Source organism: Columba livia, chromosome 26, assembly GCF_036013475.1.
Source record: "Columba livia isolate bColLiv1 breed racing homer chromosome 26, bColLiv1.pat.W.v2, whole genome shotgun sequence".
NCBI lineage: Eukaryota > Metazoa > Chordata > Aves > Columbiformes > Columbidae > Columba > Columba livia.
This window is the reverse complement of record NC_088627.1, coordinates 3,976,234-3,994,269: the sequence shown is the minus strand read 5'-3', so window position 1 is coordinate 3,994,269 and position 18,036 is coordinate 3,976,234. Positions and strand designations below refer to the sequence as shown.

Here is an 18,036-nt window from a genome sequence, read left to right as displayed (position 1 = left end):
TCGGACAGCTCGGGAGCGGCAGGGCTGGCTGAGCGCTCTGAACCCGGAGCAAAGTCCTCGGCCTCGCACAGCACCGCTGCGTCCCCGGTGCAGCCCATGCTGCCGGGAAGGGGGCTGCCGGCACCCCCTGGGGACGCGCAGGACTGGGAGGTCCCTGGGCAGGGGGCAGAGCCATCCCCTGGAGCAGCAAATTGTTCCCTTTCTTCAGAAATATCTGCCAAGCAACAGCTCTTCTTCTCCTCTGCCACCAGAACAGCCTTTCCTCTCTCTGACAGCGTCGCCTCCTCCCACTCCTCCATCATCACCCAGCGCTCGTCCTCCTCAAATCTCAGCTCCGACTCAGTTTTCTCCCTGAGATTGGAGGTGATGAGAATATCCAGTCCCGCATCCAGCAGCTCTTCGCTAAGGCACGGAGAGAGGTTGACGTTCTCCACCGTACAGTCCGACTCAGAGGCCTCCAGGGTCTCCTGGCGCCCGTCGTTGAGGTTTCCCTTGATGAAGTTCTTCCTGGCGCGCGGCCAGGTGGCACTGGGGATCTGGCGAGCCCTGGCCAGGTCCCCAGCACGACCACGACCATCGCCGGTGTTCAGCAGGGGCTGGTGCTCATCCCGGGGACCGCCATAGCCATCCATGCTGAACTGCTTGGCCGTCAGAACCTCCGCCGTGCCAGATGACTTGGAGACATGTTCCAAGGTGAGGGACTCGGACATGGGTTCGCCGTGGTCAGGCTGGCCGGCGTGCTCAGCAAGCATGGCGCTCGACTCCCGCTTATCCCGCAGGGAAGGGTTGGAGGCACCTGCTTCTGACACCTCACTCAGCGAAGCTCCCATCCTTTCTGCAAATTCGGTGAAGTTGGGCGGCATGAAGGACTTCCACGACCGCCGGTTGACGTTCTCCTTCCTCTCGGGGTTCGGTCGCCTCCTCGGTGGAGCTGGAGCGGGCTTGGAGACATCGCTGCTGAGCTTCAGCGCGTCAAAAATGACTCGCTCATCCAACTTTTTTGTTTCTGGCGCCCTGGACTCGAAGACGTTGCCAGCTCCCAGTGTCCCATTGCTGGATATGGTGCTGCCATCCCCCTTGCTGAGGGTGCTCTTGGAAAGCTGGTTGAGCTTCGATCCCTGATCGATTTGCTCGTTAATTCTCATCGTGTCGTATATCGACCTCTGGGGCACATAGCAATCCTCTATATAACCATCCTCATCCTCGCCCTTCCCCAGGCAAGTGCGGTTCTGCCGTAAACAGTCTGGCCGGCTCAGTGGTTTGCCCATGCTCTCGTCCTTACGGGTGACAAAACCGCCCCGGCAACCTTTCGCCCGCCACCGCGGGCAGCATCACACGGCCAGCAGGTCCCAAACCCACCGCGAAAGACTCGAATCCCAAAGCAGCGACGCTATGGGGATGGGAGGGAGCACCGGCAGCACCGCACCGGCTCAGCAGCCCAATCGGGTGTCCCAAGCGGCGAAACAACCCATCTCACCCCCCAGCCCCCTTAAAAAAATCCCATCCATCAGCAAAAACCACCCAAATCCGACCGCTCCGATAAAATATTCCCAATCGCCGTTAGCGACAGCAAATCCACGGAAAGAGTTTGAAGCTCTTAATTTCTCCCGTCCGTCCTTCTTTAACAACAAAGGCACTGCTTGTCCCAGCCGCTCACGTTTTGCAGCCCGAGCGGCGAGCGGCTCCTCGCATTTTTTTGCTGCCCAGCTTTAAGTCCCGTGGAAGTCCAGCTGGTCTGAATTAGCCTCTCCCCCCGACTCTCGTGTTTTCATTTGAACTGAGCTTGTCAGCGGATATTCGTGCAAGTTTAAACACAGGAAGTTCTTCATTCAGGGCAAACTCGGAGGTTTCCTGTCTCAAAAACATGATGGCATTGTTGTTCCCGCCACCCTGTCGTGATGCCCGGAGCCACCGAGAGCCACCGAAGCCCCAAAATCCAGCCCGGTGCTCGGGGGACGCCACCGAGTCCTGGGGCGGTGGAAGAAGGCTGCGGAGTCTTTGCTTTTCTTCTTTTCTTTCTCTTTCTCCCCAGGAAAAAAAGAGGCTATAAAACGCATCCAAAAATGGCAAGGGGACGGAGCGGCACGAAATCCCCCAACTTGCCCGGAGCTGGCGGGGGGAGCCGGGGAACAGCCGCGGCTGGAGGTGCTGGTTCTTCCTCCTCCTCCTCCTCCTCCCGCACTAACTTTCCCGGCCGGTGTCGGGCGGCGGCGGCTCCGCGGCCCCGGGCTGCCCGGCCATGGTGGGGAGGACGCGGGGGCCGGTCCCGGTGGAGCGGGGGGGGGTCAGACACACAGACAGACAGATGCACACACACACACGCCGGGGCCGCCCTCCCGTTCCCTTCCCCTCCGCTCTCGCCCCTTTTTGTGCGCGGCTCAGCGGCCGGGCCGGGGGCGGGGGGGGGCTCCGCGTCGCCCCCGCGGGCAGCCCCCGGCCGGCGCGGCGGGATGCATGGCGAGCCCGGGCTGCTGCCTTCTTCTTCCTCCTCCTCCTCTTCTCCTCCTCCTCCGCTCTCCTTCCCGCCGGCGGAACAAAAGGCCGAGCCGCGCAGGCCGCCGCACGCCCCGGCCCCGCCGCTCGCCGCCAGCACCGGGCTCCCGCGGAGCTGCCAGCCCCGGCGGAGGGCGGGGGGAGGCGGGGGCGGCCGGGGGGCGGCACCGCGGGGCGGAGCGGGAGCGACGGGGCCGCCCCCTCCCCGGGCACCGCGGCCGCTTCCACCCCCCCCAACCGCCGCCTCACCGGGACGGGAGGACCGGAGCGCGATGGTGGGGATAAGGGGGGGGTCTTCGCGGCCGGTAGCAGCCCCGGGGCTGCCCCTTCCCCGCCCCGCCGGGGTGGCCCCTCCTCCGGGGGGAGGCGGCAGCCCCCGACAAAGAGCAGCAACGCCCTGGCTCGGCTCAGCTCCGGCTCCCCCCGCGCCCCGGCCCCGCCGAGCCGCGCTCCCCCGGCCCTTTGTCCGCGCCCGGCCCCGGCTCTTCCCCCAGCACGGCGGTTTCAGGCGCTTCCCAACCGAGGGAGGGGGCCTGTCCCCTCCTGCCGGGTCCCCTTTCCTCTCACTGCCACCCCTGCACAAAGAACCGAGTTATTAAATCACCAACCCCCCCACTCGAAGTACCATTTTTGCTTTCCCGAAGCCGCATCGCTCTGCCAAAAACCCACCCGCGACTTGCCACCGCGTGGCTCGCCGGCTCCCTTTCCAAAGAACTAAATTGTACATCGCCATCTCTGGGTCAGCATCATGGTCCCCCTACCCCAACACCCTCTTTTTCCCCCCTGATGCTTTGGTTTAAGGGATGGGGAACATTTAAAGGGGCTGCCGTGGGGCTGGGAGAGGGAGGCAGCCCAGCGTGTGAATCACTGCTGCGAAGTGATGCTGAGGGAAGTCATAGACTTGGGAAGAGAAAACAGGAGAGGGCTTGAAACAGCCTCCACGCATCTCCAGGCAACAACCCGCCCCACCAGCCACCCTGCCTGCTACTTCGGGGATGAATCCGAACACTGGGATAAAAATACAAGAGGCCGGGCGGGTGTATAATACACAAAAGCATGCGCTGTGCACCCCAATAGTGCCAGCGCTGGGAGATGGTGACCCCCGGTCTGCACTTTGCTGTGCCACAGCTTCACCAAAAGCCTTCCTGCTCTGCCATGAAGCCGAGGGAAAGGTGAAAAGCCTGATATTTCAGATGGCAGCAGGTGTCTGCTGTATCTGAAAACATGGTGGCTTGGCCAAGGTCATGGCACAGCTATGGTGGAAGTCTGGATCCCCGTCCCCAGCCCTTTGGACCCTTCGTCCCCAATGGCTCCAGCACCGCATTCCCTGAAGGACATTTTCCTTTTGAAGAGCCGGGAATGGATATTTTACGGAAGGGGAGGGTGGAGAGCTATAGAGGAGAAATGGCCCAAAGCGCTTGGCGGGGCTGGCTACATGCTGGAAATCTTTGTGAATCCCTTTTCTTATTTCCATCATTATATATGACCAAGGAAAAGAACAGGAGCAGTCCCCAGGAGCCCTCCTGGATGGACAGACGGACAGTCAGGACTGGCCCTAGAGTCTCCTCCATCCCACGCCGCCAACACTGCAAGAGTGTCCCCAAGCCCAGATTTTGATGCTTGGCGGGACACACACCAGCTCTTGGTCCGAGTTATTAATCCAGCGCAGCTGAAACAACAAGAGCAGGTCGGCCGTGCCGTTCCGGTGATCCGGCAAAGCCGCCCCCGGCTCCCACCTTGGCTGGGAGCTGGTGGAGCAGGAGCAGCAGAACCGTTACCGCTCCGGGGCCCCTCCGCGAGGAATCCCAGGCATCCGGGCTGGGGCGCGGAGGCTTTTTGTTCCACTGCGAAGAAGGAACGAATCTCGACGTGGAGCTGCTGTTTCACAGCCAGAAATTCTTTTCCCATTTCCTCACCGAGTCACGTGCCAGAAGCAAGCCAAGTCTTCCTCCAACACATCCCCCCCATCCCCGAAACCATTAGGGAAAGATTCGGCAGGTACTAAAGCCAACTAAAAACCCGGCCTGAAGTGCTGGAGCTCTCACAGGTTCCCCAAGCCACTTGGCTTTAAGCCACCAAACCACCCCCTGCCATGGGGACAGAAGCCCAAGGGTGCTGGGAATTGCAAGTTTGGGGCTTTGCTTGAGCTTTGCATTGGCATGATGGAAAGACGGGGCAGGATGAGAAGGTCCACCCAACAGCCATGTCCTTTAGACAAAGACCTTCAGCTAAAACCTGCCTGGAGCTTTTCCCAGACCTGCTCCAAGTAAGAGCATCCTCATTTATCTCCCAGACCTGCAGGTTTCAGGCTTTCCTCATATGGCCACCAGCTTTGGGGACACGCGCCTTCCCCGTCACGGGCTGATGTCACCCTGTTTACGACTGCGTTACATCCCGCCTGCCACCGCCGCCGCTGTTTACATGGGAAAGCAGTATTTGGAAACCAATATATTTTTAGCTTTCTTTTAATGCGTCTCAGCAGCTGGAAATGAGGGACCTGTGTTATGTGATGAGCAAAAGAGCCCAGAGACAGCTTGAGATCTTTGACGGACAGGTCGGTAATGAGCCCGGGGTAAAACTAAGGGGCTTCTCCATCCTCAAAGCTCCTTTAATCTTCACCTTGGTGCCCCCCAGCCCTCGCCCAGCCTCACCCATGGCGAAGGGCTGGATGCAGGAAACCTCCTGGCTTTGCACCATGAGCTTTGTCCCTATGGGTCTGGCTGACCATGGCCCCATGTCTGATTCCGTGAAGGTCATAGTGGTGGCAGGAGGGATCATGGGGTTGGGACACGGTGCCACATCCAAGCAAGGCCGAGGGGATGAGCCCCGAGTGCCACAAAGGGACTCAGGGAGGGACCCAGCCTCCCTCAGACACCGCAACAAAAGCGCAAAGCCAAATCACGCACGCTCAAAATCTGCCTTAGAAACCACTTTTTTAGGTTTTGCTGGGATTTTTACCGCAGGATTCACATCCTTTAAAGCCTTTGCTGCATTTGTCGGAAAGTCTGAGGGATTTCTTTATCTCCCTTGCAGCGCTGTTGCTTTTCTCCTCAACTCGCTCCTTTTGCCAAATCTTTGCGATTGCCATTTGGGCGCCGCGTGGGCAAGCGCCGAGCTCCCAGCCTGAGCCAGGCGGGAGCGCCGGGCTAATCCCATCCCACCACCTTTGGCTTCCAGCTGACTCCAAACCCATTGCACAGCCACCACGCAATCCCTCCCTCCAAATGTGGCTGTGGGTGACACAGGGAGCCAGCCCACCCCCCCAAACAACCCGTAACCCCTTAATTTGGGGACTTTCCTCCACGGGGCTGCAGGAGGAAACCTTGGTCGGCTCCACAGGGGTCTGCACCTCCATTGGAAAAGTTTTAGAAAGGGGTTAAAAACTGACCTCTCGGAGGAACGTTCTGCAGTTTGGATGTGCAGACGCAGTGAGCGCTGCATTTCTTTCATTTATTCTCTTTTTCCGAGGGTGCAGGAGCTGCACTAGAGCAATTTCCCTGCAAGGCAGCTAATATAGACGTTGGTATAAATAATTCTCCCGACTGAAGCCACGTGTTCCAGAAGCGCTCGGGCACAGCCCCACACCCCGGCATTCGCTGCTCGACGGCTGTGGAGCCTGGGGCTCCCCCAGAACCCCATTTATGTGCACAGATCACCCCAAACAGCCCAGCAACAACCTGCGAGCAAAGGGTAGAGCCATGTGCCAGCATCCTCATGGCAGTAACCTGCTGAAATGCCCATTTTTGTCCTCAGATGCCCAGTTTTTGGGCAAATCCCCCTCCATGGCTTTGCTGCGGTGCTGCAGGAGGGGGATGAAGCAGCAGTGACCCGGCAGCCACGGGCAGGGAGCTGCCACCTGGGGAAAGGGACAATGGCAGAAGCTGCTCCTCACCTGGTGTCACAGTAACCGGGGAGAGCTGAGGGATGGGGCGATTAATAAACTGCTCTGGAGGCTCGTGAGGAAGTGAGGTAAGTGTGTTATCATCCAGAGAATCCTCTGCACGGGAGACATTTTAAACCGCTCCTTCAGCAGAAGAATTGGCAATTGTTCTCGAAAGGCTGCGGTGACTAATCCCAGCCCGAGCCCTTCCCCGGAGACGCTCCCGTCTGCCCCAAACCCAGCGGCCGCTGACCCAGGAGAACGGGGACTCGCTCAGGTACCACGGGCCACGGGACAGCCCAGGGTTGGGGCCGCGGGACAGCCCAGGGTTGGGGCCACCACGTCCTTCCCCATGGATCCCCAATCCAGGAGCTGGTTTCTCCCCCTGCTCTGCTTGGTCCTTGCAGACAAAAAGCTTCCCACCTCCTCCCTCGGATCCTCAGCTCTCCCGCTCTTGTGCAAAGCCGGTATTTTTAGTATCTCCTGGAAACACTGCGAAGTGTCAGCACCACCAGCCAACGAGGGGACATTCCTGCAGACATCATCCCCCTGGCAGGGCCACCGCAGCATCAGCAAGCGGGTGGCTTTGGAGCAGCGACCCACGCCAGCTCCTGAAAGGGACCGTTTGATCACAGCTTAATTGTTTCACAGTCAAAATTTAAAGTAAAGAATCCTGGCTATGATGTGGTCGGTCTCAGCAGCTCTTAGATTACTTCGCTCTTGTTCTTGGTGCACTCAGGACCTGGACGGTGCCCGTCCCTCTGTGCCCACCCACTGACAAGTCAAGGTTAAACCCACGGGTGGCTCTCACTGGTGAACAAGCTCACCCACGACGCTCCCGGGGGTTGGGACGAGCTCCGGGGGCACGTGTGCTCTTCCCTTCATTTATTTCCAAGGAACAACGAGGCTGCACGTGCTGCTCATGCTCAAGTGCCTCTTCACAGAATCACCATCAGTGCAAACACCTTTATTTATTATAACACAACACCCCCCGATGACCAGGTTAGAACCAACCGCCTTTGCAGCTCTGCTCGGGCCACCCATCCCAGCCAGGTTTGGTGACAGCCCTGTCACCCGGCGCAGCCCGCACTTATCACCCCCCATTTATCATCCTCTTCTCCAACGAGGGGAGATGGTGCCTTTAAGGCAGCTTAACAGCTGTCAGAGAGGAGGCATTTTTGCGTGTGTTGCCGATGCTGAAAATACGAGCCAGAGATACTTTAAGTAGGTTTGGAAAGCGTTCAGCGAGAAGACACCGTGGTGCAGCCTGTCCCCGCTCCCAGTCCCACCCAGCTGCTCCCAACCGGACTGTCGGGAGCCGCACGCATTCCTTCGGGGGCACGGAAGGGTTAAAAATACCCTCGGCCAGGCTGGGGCACAGCAAGTGGCAGTGTCCCCTTCCCCGTCCCGTCCTGTCCCAGACACCCACCTCCCCTCTCCCACCCACCCTTAAGATCATCACACGCGTGTCTTGCAAAGGACGGTCACAAAATGCCACCCGCACAATCCGGGACCACGCTTGTCCCCAGCGCTCCGAGGAGCTCGTTACGCAAACAGGATAAACTTCTGCGAAGAAACCACCCAATTTCAGTCCTCTGCGAGACACCAAGTCCCCACCCCACATCCCTCCCTGCCACCGATGCCCCACGCGATGACAACAGCGATGCCCACGAGCTCCCTTGTACCCCCAAGGCCATGGGTCCCTCTCCCAAAAGCACCTGGGAGCAACGCGGGGACACCAGACACAAGGTGAACACTTATTAGCAACAGTGGCCATTGAGTCAGCTCCCATCTGAAAGGCTGGGGGAATTAAAAGAGTCATAAAGAGAGCACCAAAGCAAGCCGCGGCAAAGGAGGCAGCGGCGGGAGCACGCGACGAGCGCCGGCTAATTGCTGCTTTTGCTTGGGGTGAAGCGGGAGGACCCGGAGCAGGATTAGACAGAGCAGCGTCTGAATGGCGAGATGACTAATGCTGTTTAGGGCTTTACTCATTCACTGCATCACCCCTCCTGGGATTGCTTTCCTGATTTTTATTTTATTTAAGTAGACAAAGAGGGTGTTGGTGGCACGAGGGGAACCCGGACGGTCTGACCTGCTCTAAAATAAAATAGGAGTGCAGCTTCAGTTATTGCTGTCTAGGGATCCTCCCTCCCGCTCTCCATCCTCCGGCATAAACCCTTTATTGGCGTGAAGGAGCCGTGCCTGCGTTCACCAACTCCGGTTTCAAACCACCTCCCCAAAAACGACCCAAATCCCATCTCCTCCCTCCGCTCCCCGCCCCAGCAAAGCCTGTGAGGGTGGGATGTGGCAGGTCCCCTGTTCCCTCCTCTCCCCTCTTCTCTCCGGCTGGGTAAGGGTGGGGTTTAATTAACACTGGGAGGCGAGGTTGTGGATAAGCAGCACGGCGTGTGCCAGCTGCGGCAGGTCCCGGCTCGCCGGCATTCCTGCACCGTGCCCAGCGCCCGCAGGGCCGCGGGGACAATGACTCAATGCAGCTCCAGCCGCACGCGAAGGTGGCACCGCGCGTCCTCCCCTCCAGCCAACTGCATCTATTTGAACGCGACGGCGAGCGTTTGGTTACGCCGAGTTGGATGCTTTTTCTTGCGCTGCGTTTTGGGTCAAGTCTCTGGTTGTTGAGCACACCTCAGAAGGGAAACAGGCTGCCCTGTTCCTGTTCTCATCCTCGTCACAGGGAGGAAAGTGTCCCCAGCAAACCAAGAACCACCCTGGCCTGACCTAGCTGGGGAGGCAGCGGCATCTTTCTGCTGCTGAGCATCACTTTGTACCACACAAGCCTAAAAACCCTCTGCCGGCACCTTTGACCCAGAGCTGAGTGTCACATTGTGCTTTGTAGGCAAAATGTGGCAAAATCAGTTGGTCCAAAACCAACACGGTGAATCAAAGAGGATCCCAGCTCAGAATTGCAAACACTAAGTATCAGCATTGAAACCCAAGTGCAAAATCCACTTTATAAAAGCTCAGGAGTTGCTGATGCTGGAGAATATGGGATGCAGAAAACCCCTTTGTGTGACCCTTCGTCTCTCATCATAACCGGGGAATCGCATCCCGGGGGAATTGGGTGGTTTGCTAAACTGAATCAACATAGCTGTTATGTTTAGTAACATTTCAAATGTTGCTCATTTGATTCCAGTCATTAAAATTTAATATTAGCGTAAGCTTTGAGAAACCTGAGCTGACAGCAGAGAGCAGCGGGGGAAGAAACACCCCGGCCAGAAAGCTCCGAGGAGGAGATGCCGCTTGTCCCCGTGCCGAAGAGCACGAAGAGCTCATGGAGACACGGCGCTGAAAGAGCCTTCCGACTTTTAGTGCCTTTTGTTACAAAAAAGGGGCTTTTCGGAGAGGCAGAAATGGAAAGACTCACTTGGGTTAAGCTCGGGCTGAAGAGCAGGAGTTAAGGATGAGGTCCCTTCACTCCGACAGCTTCACATAAGCGAACCCCGTGCAATTTCTGTAGCACGGCGGATCTGCAGCCATCCATCAGGATGTCCATATAAGCACAGGCTCCAAACCACAGAACTGCCTTTCAGCTGCACTTGATCTCACCATAAAACTAGGGGCGAAACTGGGCGACCCCTTCAAGTCCTTCCAGATGGGTTTCTTACAACCCTCTAAAACGTGGCGCTCCAAACCAGTCCCTACATGGTTCTCCCTCACCCCAAAAGGCCTGGACCACCCTATGGACCCATCCTGGCTTCTGATGGCCATGGGAGCCATTGGAGCCCCTCGGTGCAGCCATGTCCCCCCCTTGCTGACGCAAAACACCTCCCACAACCAAAGGTTGCCCCCAAGCAAGATCCCACAGCTGCTTCCCAGCCTCTCGGTCCCAAAGAACCCAAGCATGCTCAGCACATCCAGCGGGAGATGCTCATCCCTCCTGTAGTCAGGATTCGTCCCTCCGTGACCCGGGAAAGGGGACAGAGGAAACAGACTCCAAAAATTAAGAGTTTGTGGCCTTTTGGGGCAAGTTTGAGGTGTGTTTGAAGGCAGGAAAAAAGAAATAGATGGGAAGTTTCAAGTATTATCTGCTTCAAAAGTCATCTGCTCACAGGCTCTGTCAGAGCCTTCAATATATCTTCTTTATTAAAATCTGGACACAATGAGCTCAGAAGTGCCCACCTTTGTCAGGGCTGCATTGGCAACTTGCCCGGAGCCCTGGGGCCGTGCCTAATTTGCATCTCATTTACACAGATGTTCATTAAAATTAATGCCTTGAAGACATAATATATCTGCCTGTGTTGGAGCCTTCTGGCCAGACGGACCATGAGCGCTCCTGGAGAGCCCTGGCCACCCCATCCCCTCCCCGCATCGCCCGGCCGAGGACCCCCCCTCGTGTCCCCACGGACACGCGTCCTGTTCGCAATCCAAGACGGGAGGCAGTTGTGATAGGAAGCATTGAGAAATAAAAGCCTGATGCAACAAAACCCGCCCCCCCAACCCTGTGCTCCCGGCTCACCCCAGAGCACACGCCAGACTTGTCCGTCGCCCTTTCCACGTGTAGATCCGTATCTGGGATCGCGTTTCCCCTTAGAGAGAACCGTAAGCTGATGCTTTGCAATGATCTGCTCCGCAACGTTGAACGATTCCCTGGGTGAACCGTGCGCGGGGGGAACGCCGCTGCACCGCCACGATGGCTCCATCCCCCTCGCTTCTCCCCCGTTTTATTCTCGCTGATCACACAGCAGATCCCTACCCTCCTGCAACTTGCATTCTTCCCCACTAAACTTGCCGTGAACGAAGACGCCAGCCGCACCGCGTGGCCTCGATGGCCAACGAATGACTCCTGGTGAGGACACGTCACCTCCCAAAGCACCTTTGGCTCCTGCAGCCCAGGCCACCACTGTCTTAAAGGGTCACCCTCAAGGTCACTGTCACACAGAGACCATTTGCAAATGCTCTGACGGGTTAAGCTGCGCCTACCAGCCTGGAAAACCGAGCAATCTGCACCGACCTGCGTTCCATCATCGCTGCTAATGAGGGCTGCTCGGCCGGCAATAATCCCTTGCTCTGCAGGAAAGTTCCCCTGGTTTTAAAGCCTAGAAACTCCTTTTTGGCTCTATTTGTTCCAAGTGGCTGTGTGGTGTTTAATGAGGAAGTTAAATCCTTCCCATCGATATAAGCTCAACGCAAATCACTGCCCGACACAAGAGTGAACAGCAACACGAGTTTGAGTTTGTCCTGTAACACCTCCAAACTCTTTTCTTTTGGAGAAGCAATCCCCAAACCAGAAATACCTTGCCCTGGTGAAGGTTTTGCAGAGCTATTAAGTGGTGGAACGGGATCAATTAGCCATGAGATGAAAAGTAAATGGCTGTAAAAATGCCTCTTCCTCCTCCTTCCAGCCCCCATTAACACCAGGAAACGAGCAGCCAGATGTAAATCAGCCCAATCATCAGCTACCGAGCACACCAGTAATAGAAGTTTCACAGCAAGAACATTTCTAAGCAGTATTAAAATAATTAATGTAGTGTAACAGCATGACCCAGCACCACCATACTGTATCAAAAACATATCAAACACCAACTCTTCCCTCTCTCAGCATTTCGTGCAAGTCTTGATGGTCTCTAGCAGCTCTTTGCTGGAAACATGAACAGCCCCCAGCAAAACTTCGCCTTGGTTTTATTCCCTGTGTGTGTCACCTGTACCCAAGGACCTCAGAAATAGACTTATAAATGTCCCACATGAAGGGAACAACAAGCAGGAATGGTAGAGCAGGTAGAAAAACCTACGGGATGACCTGATCTGGACCAGACACTAGGATGAAGCCAACTTACAGTTCAGATGGACTCAGAAACATCCCTCCCTCCCTCCCCAAAACCTAAATGCCAACTACAAGCCCACGAGGCTCTGGCACGTCAACATGACACACCACAAGAACAGGCAAAAGCTTTTTGCTTTCCAATCACAAAAAACTTTCTGCACCTTTTCACTGCACATTAAGGGTATTTTACACACCAAAAATGCTCATGTTATAGCAACAAATGATGCCGCCATAGCTTGAAGACCAGAGATCCTACCCAAAACCCCGCAACACCAGACAGACCTTCAAACACCAAACACCATTTGATGGCATGAGGCCTTACCTTGAAGTCTGCTAGCTGTTGGCTGATGGTTTCCACCTCGGTGCCCACCACCCACTGCAAGGCCTCGCTCTCCTCCGCCGCGCTCGTCATGTGGGTCAGCTCCTTCAGCCGGCTGTAGAAGTCCTCGACACGAGCCAGCGTCGTCTCCACCTGCTCCTGACGGTTCTTGCCTCTCTCGGTCAGTTTGCCGCACTGTTTATTCAGCGTCTCCAGCTCACGTTTCAGTCCTAATAAATCGGGGCTCCCTTCGTCCTCCAGCATCTTCTTACATTCACCTTCAGAAGCTTCAATGTCAAACTTTAGGCTGTGGAGTTTGCCCAGGAAGGTGCGAATGTCCTCGGCTTGGGACTGCAGGCTGTCCGAGTCCCTCCCGATGGGGCCCATGCTGTCCAGCTCGTCGTCAAGATCCGCCAGTTGAGAGAACATCTCCCTCACCCGATTGTTGAACTGGCCGATGCCTTCAAGCTTGTTCTCCATGAGCGTACAGCAGTCATTCACCTTTTGCTTCACAGCTGTGAAGTCCTGCTGAGCCACCTCAGCTTGGCTTAAGAGCTGGGAACAATCAGACCCATCTGGAGCATCTTCTACCAGACCTTGAGTGAAGTTTTTCAGATAATCCACCTGTGGCTCCAGGGCCTGCAGGACCTCCTGCTGCGCCCGGAGCTTCTCCAAATTCTTATTGCTGCAAGCCTGTGGCCCCAGGGCATCATAGATCTCTAGCTGGTGCTTCGCCCCTTCCAGCTTCTTCTCAATGTTCTTGAAGCTCTCTTGAAACTCCTTCAGCCTCTGTGACATTTCTTCAATGGAGCCCGTCTTGGCTTGCAGCTCTTCGGTGACGGCATCCATCCTCTGATTGATCCTGGCCTTCTCATCCCGAATGTCATCCTCGTCGGTTTGAGAAGCGTCGATCAGGATGTCGGCGGCGCTGTTCAGCATCTCCAGCAAGGAGCGACGCTTCTCCACGTCGCTCAGCAAAGCCTTTGATCTCAGAAGAGTCGCCTCCAGCTGCACCGGATCCAAAGTCACTTCCAGCTCAGACATCTTCGCCTTGCAGTCCTCCACCCACGGGAGGAGGTCCTCCATGTGCCGTTGGTACTTCTGAGCCTTCTGCAAACAGACCTTGAGCTTCGAGTGTCTATCGGCAGCCTGTTTGCTGAGCTCTTCCCAGTGGGTTTTGAGGTTGACCAACTGGTTTTGCAGAGTGGTCTTCTCCTCCCCGGGCTGGACAGAAAGCAGCAAAGATTCTCCCTCGGCTACAATCATCTCGTAGGAGCCGCTGTGTTGGTTGAGGCTCTTCTGGAACTCTTCTTGCTCTTGAATTTGGCTCTGTAGCCTCTCCAGTTTAGCAGAGATCGGTTGGCTCTGAGCTTGCTGGCACAGTTTGTCATCCAGCCAGGTCCTGAGTTCATCAAACATGTGCTGGAACTGCTGGGAACTTGCGAGCGCAGTCTGCAGCCGGTTCATCCGATCGGCTGAAATGGAAACAAGATTAGAACGCCACAATTAAGCTCAAATCAAATAAGAGAAGTGCAATTATTTAAAATCATCTCAGATGCACCAACTGTGTTTTGATTAACAGGAAGGAGCCTTCTGTTGCATCACCGGCTTTTTGCTCCCTGATTCATGAATTTCTTAAGCAGTAACAGGCAACAGTAACGCAGAGGTCTCAGTTCTCCTGTCTGGTCTCTAAATGCAACCTCTCAGAAATCAGGAGAGGCCACCCAAGATTAAAGGGTGGCCACCGGGTCTTCTCCATGCCCCATTCTCAACTTAGGAACCAGGATTTGTCCCTAAGCCAGGCACATCAGTGGGACTAAACATCTCTGCTCACTCCCCAGGCTCAGGTATGTCTAAAGTGTGAACCTTCCTGTCTTTAGTCCCACATAAAGAACCCATAAAGAACCCCAAAAAAATGATAAATGGTGCTTTTCCTATCATTCCTAGTAACCCATTGATGGGAGAGCCCTTTGGCAGAAAGCAGGGGTGGAGTTGGATGTCCCAACATCTCCACGCTCTCACCTGCCAGGTCTTCCAGCCCTTTGAGAGGAAGAGCCACCGTCTCCAGACGTTTCCGTAACTCATCTTTGAGATACTGCTCCCCGATCAGGACCGAGAGGTCATCGCAGAGGGTCTGAGCCTCCGCGATCTCCTCCTCCAGCTGCTCCAGGTCCGAGCGGATCTCGCTGGTCTCCTCCAGCTGCTGTTTGACGGCGTCGGGCTGCGTGCTGACGGCCGACTGGCTGCTCAGGCGCTGCCCGACCGCCTTCACCTTCTCAGAGAGGCCTTGGAGGAGCTCCTGGTACTGGGTGCTCTTTACTATGGCTTGGTCGATCTGGCTGGAGCGGGAGTTGAGGCGTTCCGTTAGCTCGGACCATTTCTGGTTAACCCCTTGGAGCTCTTCCCGCACCTGGTTGGTGGATGGAGAAACATCTCCAGGGCCAGTCAAGATGCCCTGAGCCGCCTGGTTGAGCTGCTCATGCTGTTGTCTGCGAGCTTCAAATTCCTTCAGCATAAACTGCAACAGAAATAACATAAAAATGTTTGCATAAAACTGACAGCTCCGAGTACACACAGTCAAAACAAACCAGACCTTCAGGGGCATCATCCAGCCCATGGAATCAGGAGGGACCAGCCCTGGGGTGGGACGACAATTGGGGGATTTACTGTGACCGTGAAACTTAGAAAGCTTGGAGGGGTCTGAGACTCCGGGACTTTCTCTCTTATTTGTTGTGTTGCTGTGTAACGTAACAGAAACCAGTTGGACAAGAAGGAAAAATAATCATGTTAACTGGGGCATTTTCTTCTATGATGTGGCCAGTCAGGGACATGTTGGGGTTTGGAAGTGGGAGGCAGGAAAGCTGCATCGGCCAGTCCTGCAGAGCATCAGCACAGGTCTTGTTTAAAGCAATTTCACTCTGAGAGGGGCCAAGTGATTCAGTGATGAGTCAATCCAGTGCAGGGAAGGGAGCTCACACACTGCACCCATTTTAAGTTATTCACAGTGGTTTGTGCCCAGTGGGGTTTGGAGGACCCGGGAGAGGAGCTGTGAGGTCTCCCAGCGCTGGGGGGGCACTTGCAAGATGTGTAACCCCCAAACTCACACCCTGTGTCTGAAGGCATTGGCCAATCGCTTCCTGAATGCTGTCAGGCTTGGGGCCGTGACACCTCCCTGGGGAGCCTGTTCCAGTGTCCAGCACCCTCTGGGTGAGGAACCGTTTCCTAACGTCCAACGTGACCCTCCCCTGACACATTTTCCTGTCCTTGAGGGTGGTGAGAGCCTGGCCCAGGTTCCCAGAGAGGTGGTGGATGAACCATCCCTGGAGACATCCCAGGCCAGGCTGGACGGGGCTCTGAGCAACCTGAGCTGGTAAAGATGTCCCTGCTCATGGCAGGGGGGCACTGGGGGAGCTGGGAAGGTTCCTTCAACCCAAATTATCCTGTGATTCCCTTGAGTTCTATCATTGGTTGCCAGACAAAGAGATCTCCCCTTGTGAGGAAGCTGAAGACCATGATGAGGTTTCCCATCAACCTCCTCTTCTCCAGGCTGAACAAACCAAGTGACTTCACCCACACCCTCACTCCCCCGTGGGGATGCGGACACAGCTCCCGGCTCACCTGGACCTGCTGTTTCTGTGCGTTCAGCATGTTCGGGTCGATGGAGAGGGGTCCCAACACGCTCATCATCAGCTCCTTCTCCAGCAGCCAGGGGCGCAGCTGGGCCTCGGCCGCCTGGAAGGTGGCCAGCTGGGTCACCGACTCCTCCAGCTTCTGCTGCCGCGCCGCCGTCGCCCGGCTGGCTCGTTCCCACCTGCAATCTGAAGCACCAGCTTGTGTTCACGGCCAGCCAACCCCTCCAGCGAGAAGCTTTTTCACCCTCCCGATGGGAAACCTGCTCAGCTTTTCAATCAAACTAGCGTGGCTCTAGTCACTCTCCATCTAATAAGCTGTTACCCATTTCTAATGGCTACGTGGTCTTGAAGCTCCTAGGAATTAAATCCTCGCAAGCAGGATTTCTGCGCTCTAGTCACTACTGCCACGAGCTGGGCTGACCTTGGCAGAGCCATCTCACATCCCTGGCTCGAAAAATGAGGATACTCTCAGTGTACCAGTCCTCACACAGCACACCCACACCTCCTGGATGGAGAATTCCAGAAGTGCGTTCCTGCTATTTCAAAGAAGAGAATCTCTGGGCTTCTTTTTAAATACACACTCTTGTTTAGTCAACATTTAATTACCTAGGGTAGCCCTACTAGAATTTTATATCAAGCAGCAAAGCTTTTAATCAAAATAATCAACCCATGTGCTAAAGCTTTTTCTTTTAAAGAAGTAATTTAAGGAGGCAAGTCTCTACAATATACATCCATCATAGAGGTTTCATTAAACACGACGGTGCTCGTCTCAGGAACACCTTGTACACCAGACAGCTGGGAGATAAGTTCGCTATTTACTGAATCTTAATTAGAAGTGACTCTGCTCTGCTGTGACTTTGGAATGGCCCTGCAATCCTGAACCGCTTCTAATGTGATGGTGCTTCAGGCACTTACTCAGGTCTTCCTGCATCTTCTTCCAGTTTGCTGCTTCCGGAGAATCTGGGTATTTCTCCAGCAAGCCAGAAAGTTCTTCCTTTACCTTCTGGATCTTCCCTGAATTTTGTTCCAATTCAGCCAGAAATGCCTGGAAAATAATTATTGGACCTTCTTCAGACACAGGGCAAAAGAATGAAATCACCGAGCAGGAATGAAGCGGCAGCCACAAGTCAGAGTTGGGCAATTTCTGTTCTTTGCTCTTTAATGAAATCATTTTATTAGCAATATTGTGAGCTAACTTGGCTCCGAGAGCAGCGAAAGGCTGGGAATTGCTTTCCAGGAGAAGCTGGAGTAACCCAGCAACAAGGGCTGTAGATAAAAGCTCCTTTTCCTGGAGCCAAAAGCCTGAAAGCAAGAGGTCTCAAAGCAAAAGGAGGCTGAGCACAGCGCCCTGCCTGTGATCCCTCCTCGGCACAACCCTTCCTGGCCCCAGGGCAGATCTTTGCGGTGGGGCTGGATCGATGAGCAGCAATCAAGCACATCTCCGAGATCCTCTGGGAGATGCTCAGGTCCCCGATTTCCTCGGGAAGAGACGTTACCTTGTTGTGCTCAGCCTGGGCTCTCATCGTCTCCGTCTTGGTGGGCGAGGAGGAGGCATCCAGCTCCGACAGCGTCCGCTCCTTGGACTCCAGCCACTTGAGCATCGAGCTGGCCTCCTCCTGCACCTCCTGCATCTTCTCCAGCATGGCTGCGAGCTGCTGCTGGCGCTCCTGCAGCGCCGCGCCGAGCGCCTGGTGCTGCTGGGTCACGTCCGACACATCGCACTGGATCTCGGTCAGATCTGGTGCCAAAAAGCAGCCCGAGATGAGAAGCGCTGCCCGCCTGGCCCATCTTAAGCTGGACTATCAGGTTCTAGTCTAGCCCTAGGCGGGAGGAGCAAGAGGCCATGCTGCTGTCTGTCTGTCTGCAGAGCAATGTCAGACTGTCCTCACCTCTCATGCCAGAGGGGCCTTTCCAGCTGCATCACGTATGGATG

At 55.6% G+C, this 18,036-nt stretch overlaps 1 protein-coding gene across 19 annotated transcripts in view; it reads right to left on the bottom strand.

Annotated features, from left to right (window-relative positions):
• The window catches only part of MACF1 (microtubule actin crosslinking factor 1), a 137,471-nt gene that overhangs the window by 38,625 nt on the left and 80,810 nt on the right, over positions 1–18,036 (bottom strand). For all 19 annotated transcript variants that reach the window (XM_065041680.1, XM_065041673.1, XM_065041670.1 and 16 more), the window contains 5 exons: positions 17,600–17,841; positions 17,019–17,148; positions 16,090–16,289; positions 14,494–14,989; positions 12,475–13,946 (listed from right to left, as the gene is read on the bottom strand). In XM_065041680.1, the coding sequence (XP_064897752.1) occupies positions 12,475–13,946; positions 14,494–14,989; positions 16,090–16,289; positions 17,019–17,148; positions 17,600–17,841 (2,540 nt within the window). The remainder of the gene's footprint in view (positions 1–12,474; positions 13,947–14,493; positions 14,990–16,089; positions 16,290–17,018; positions 17,149–17,599; positions 17,842–18,036) is intronic.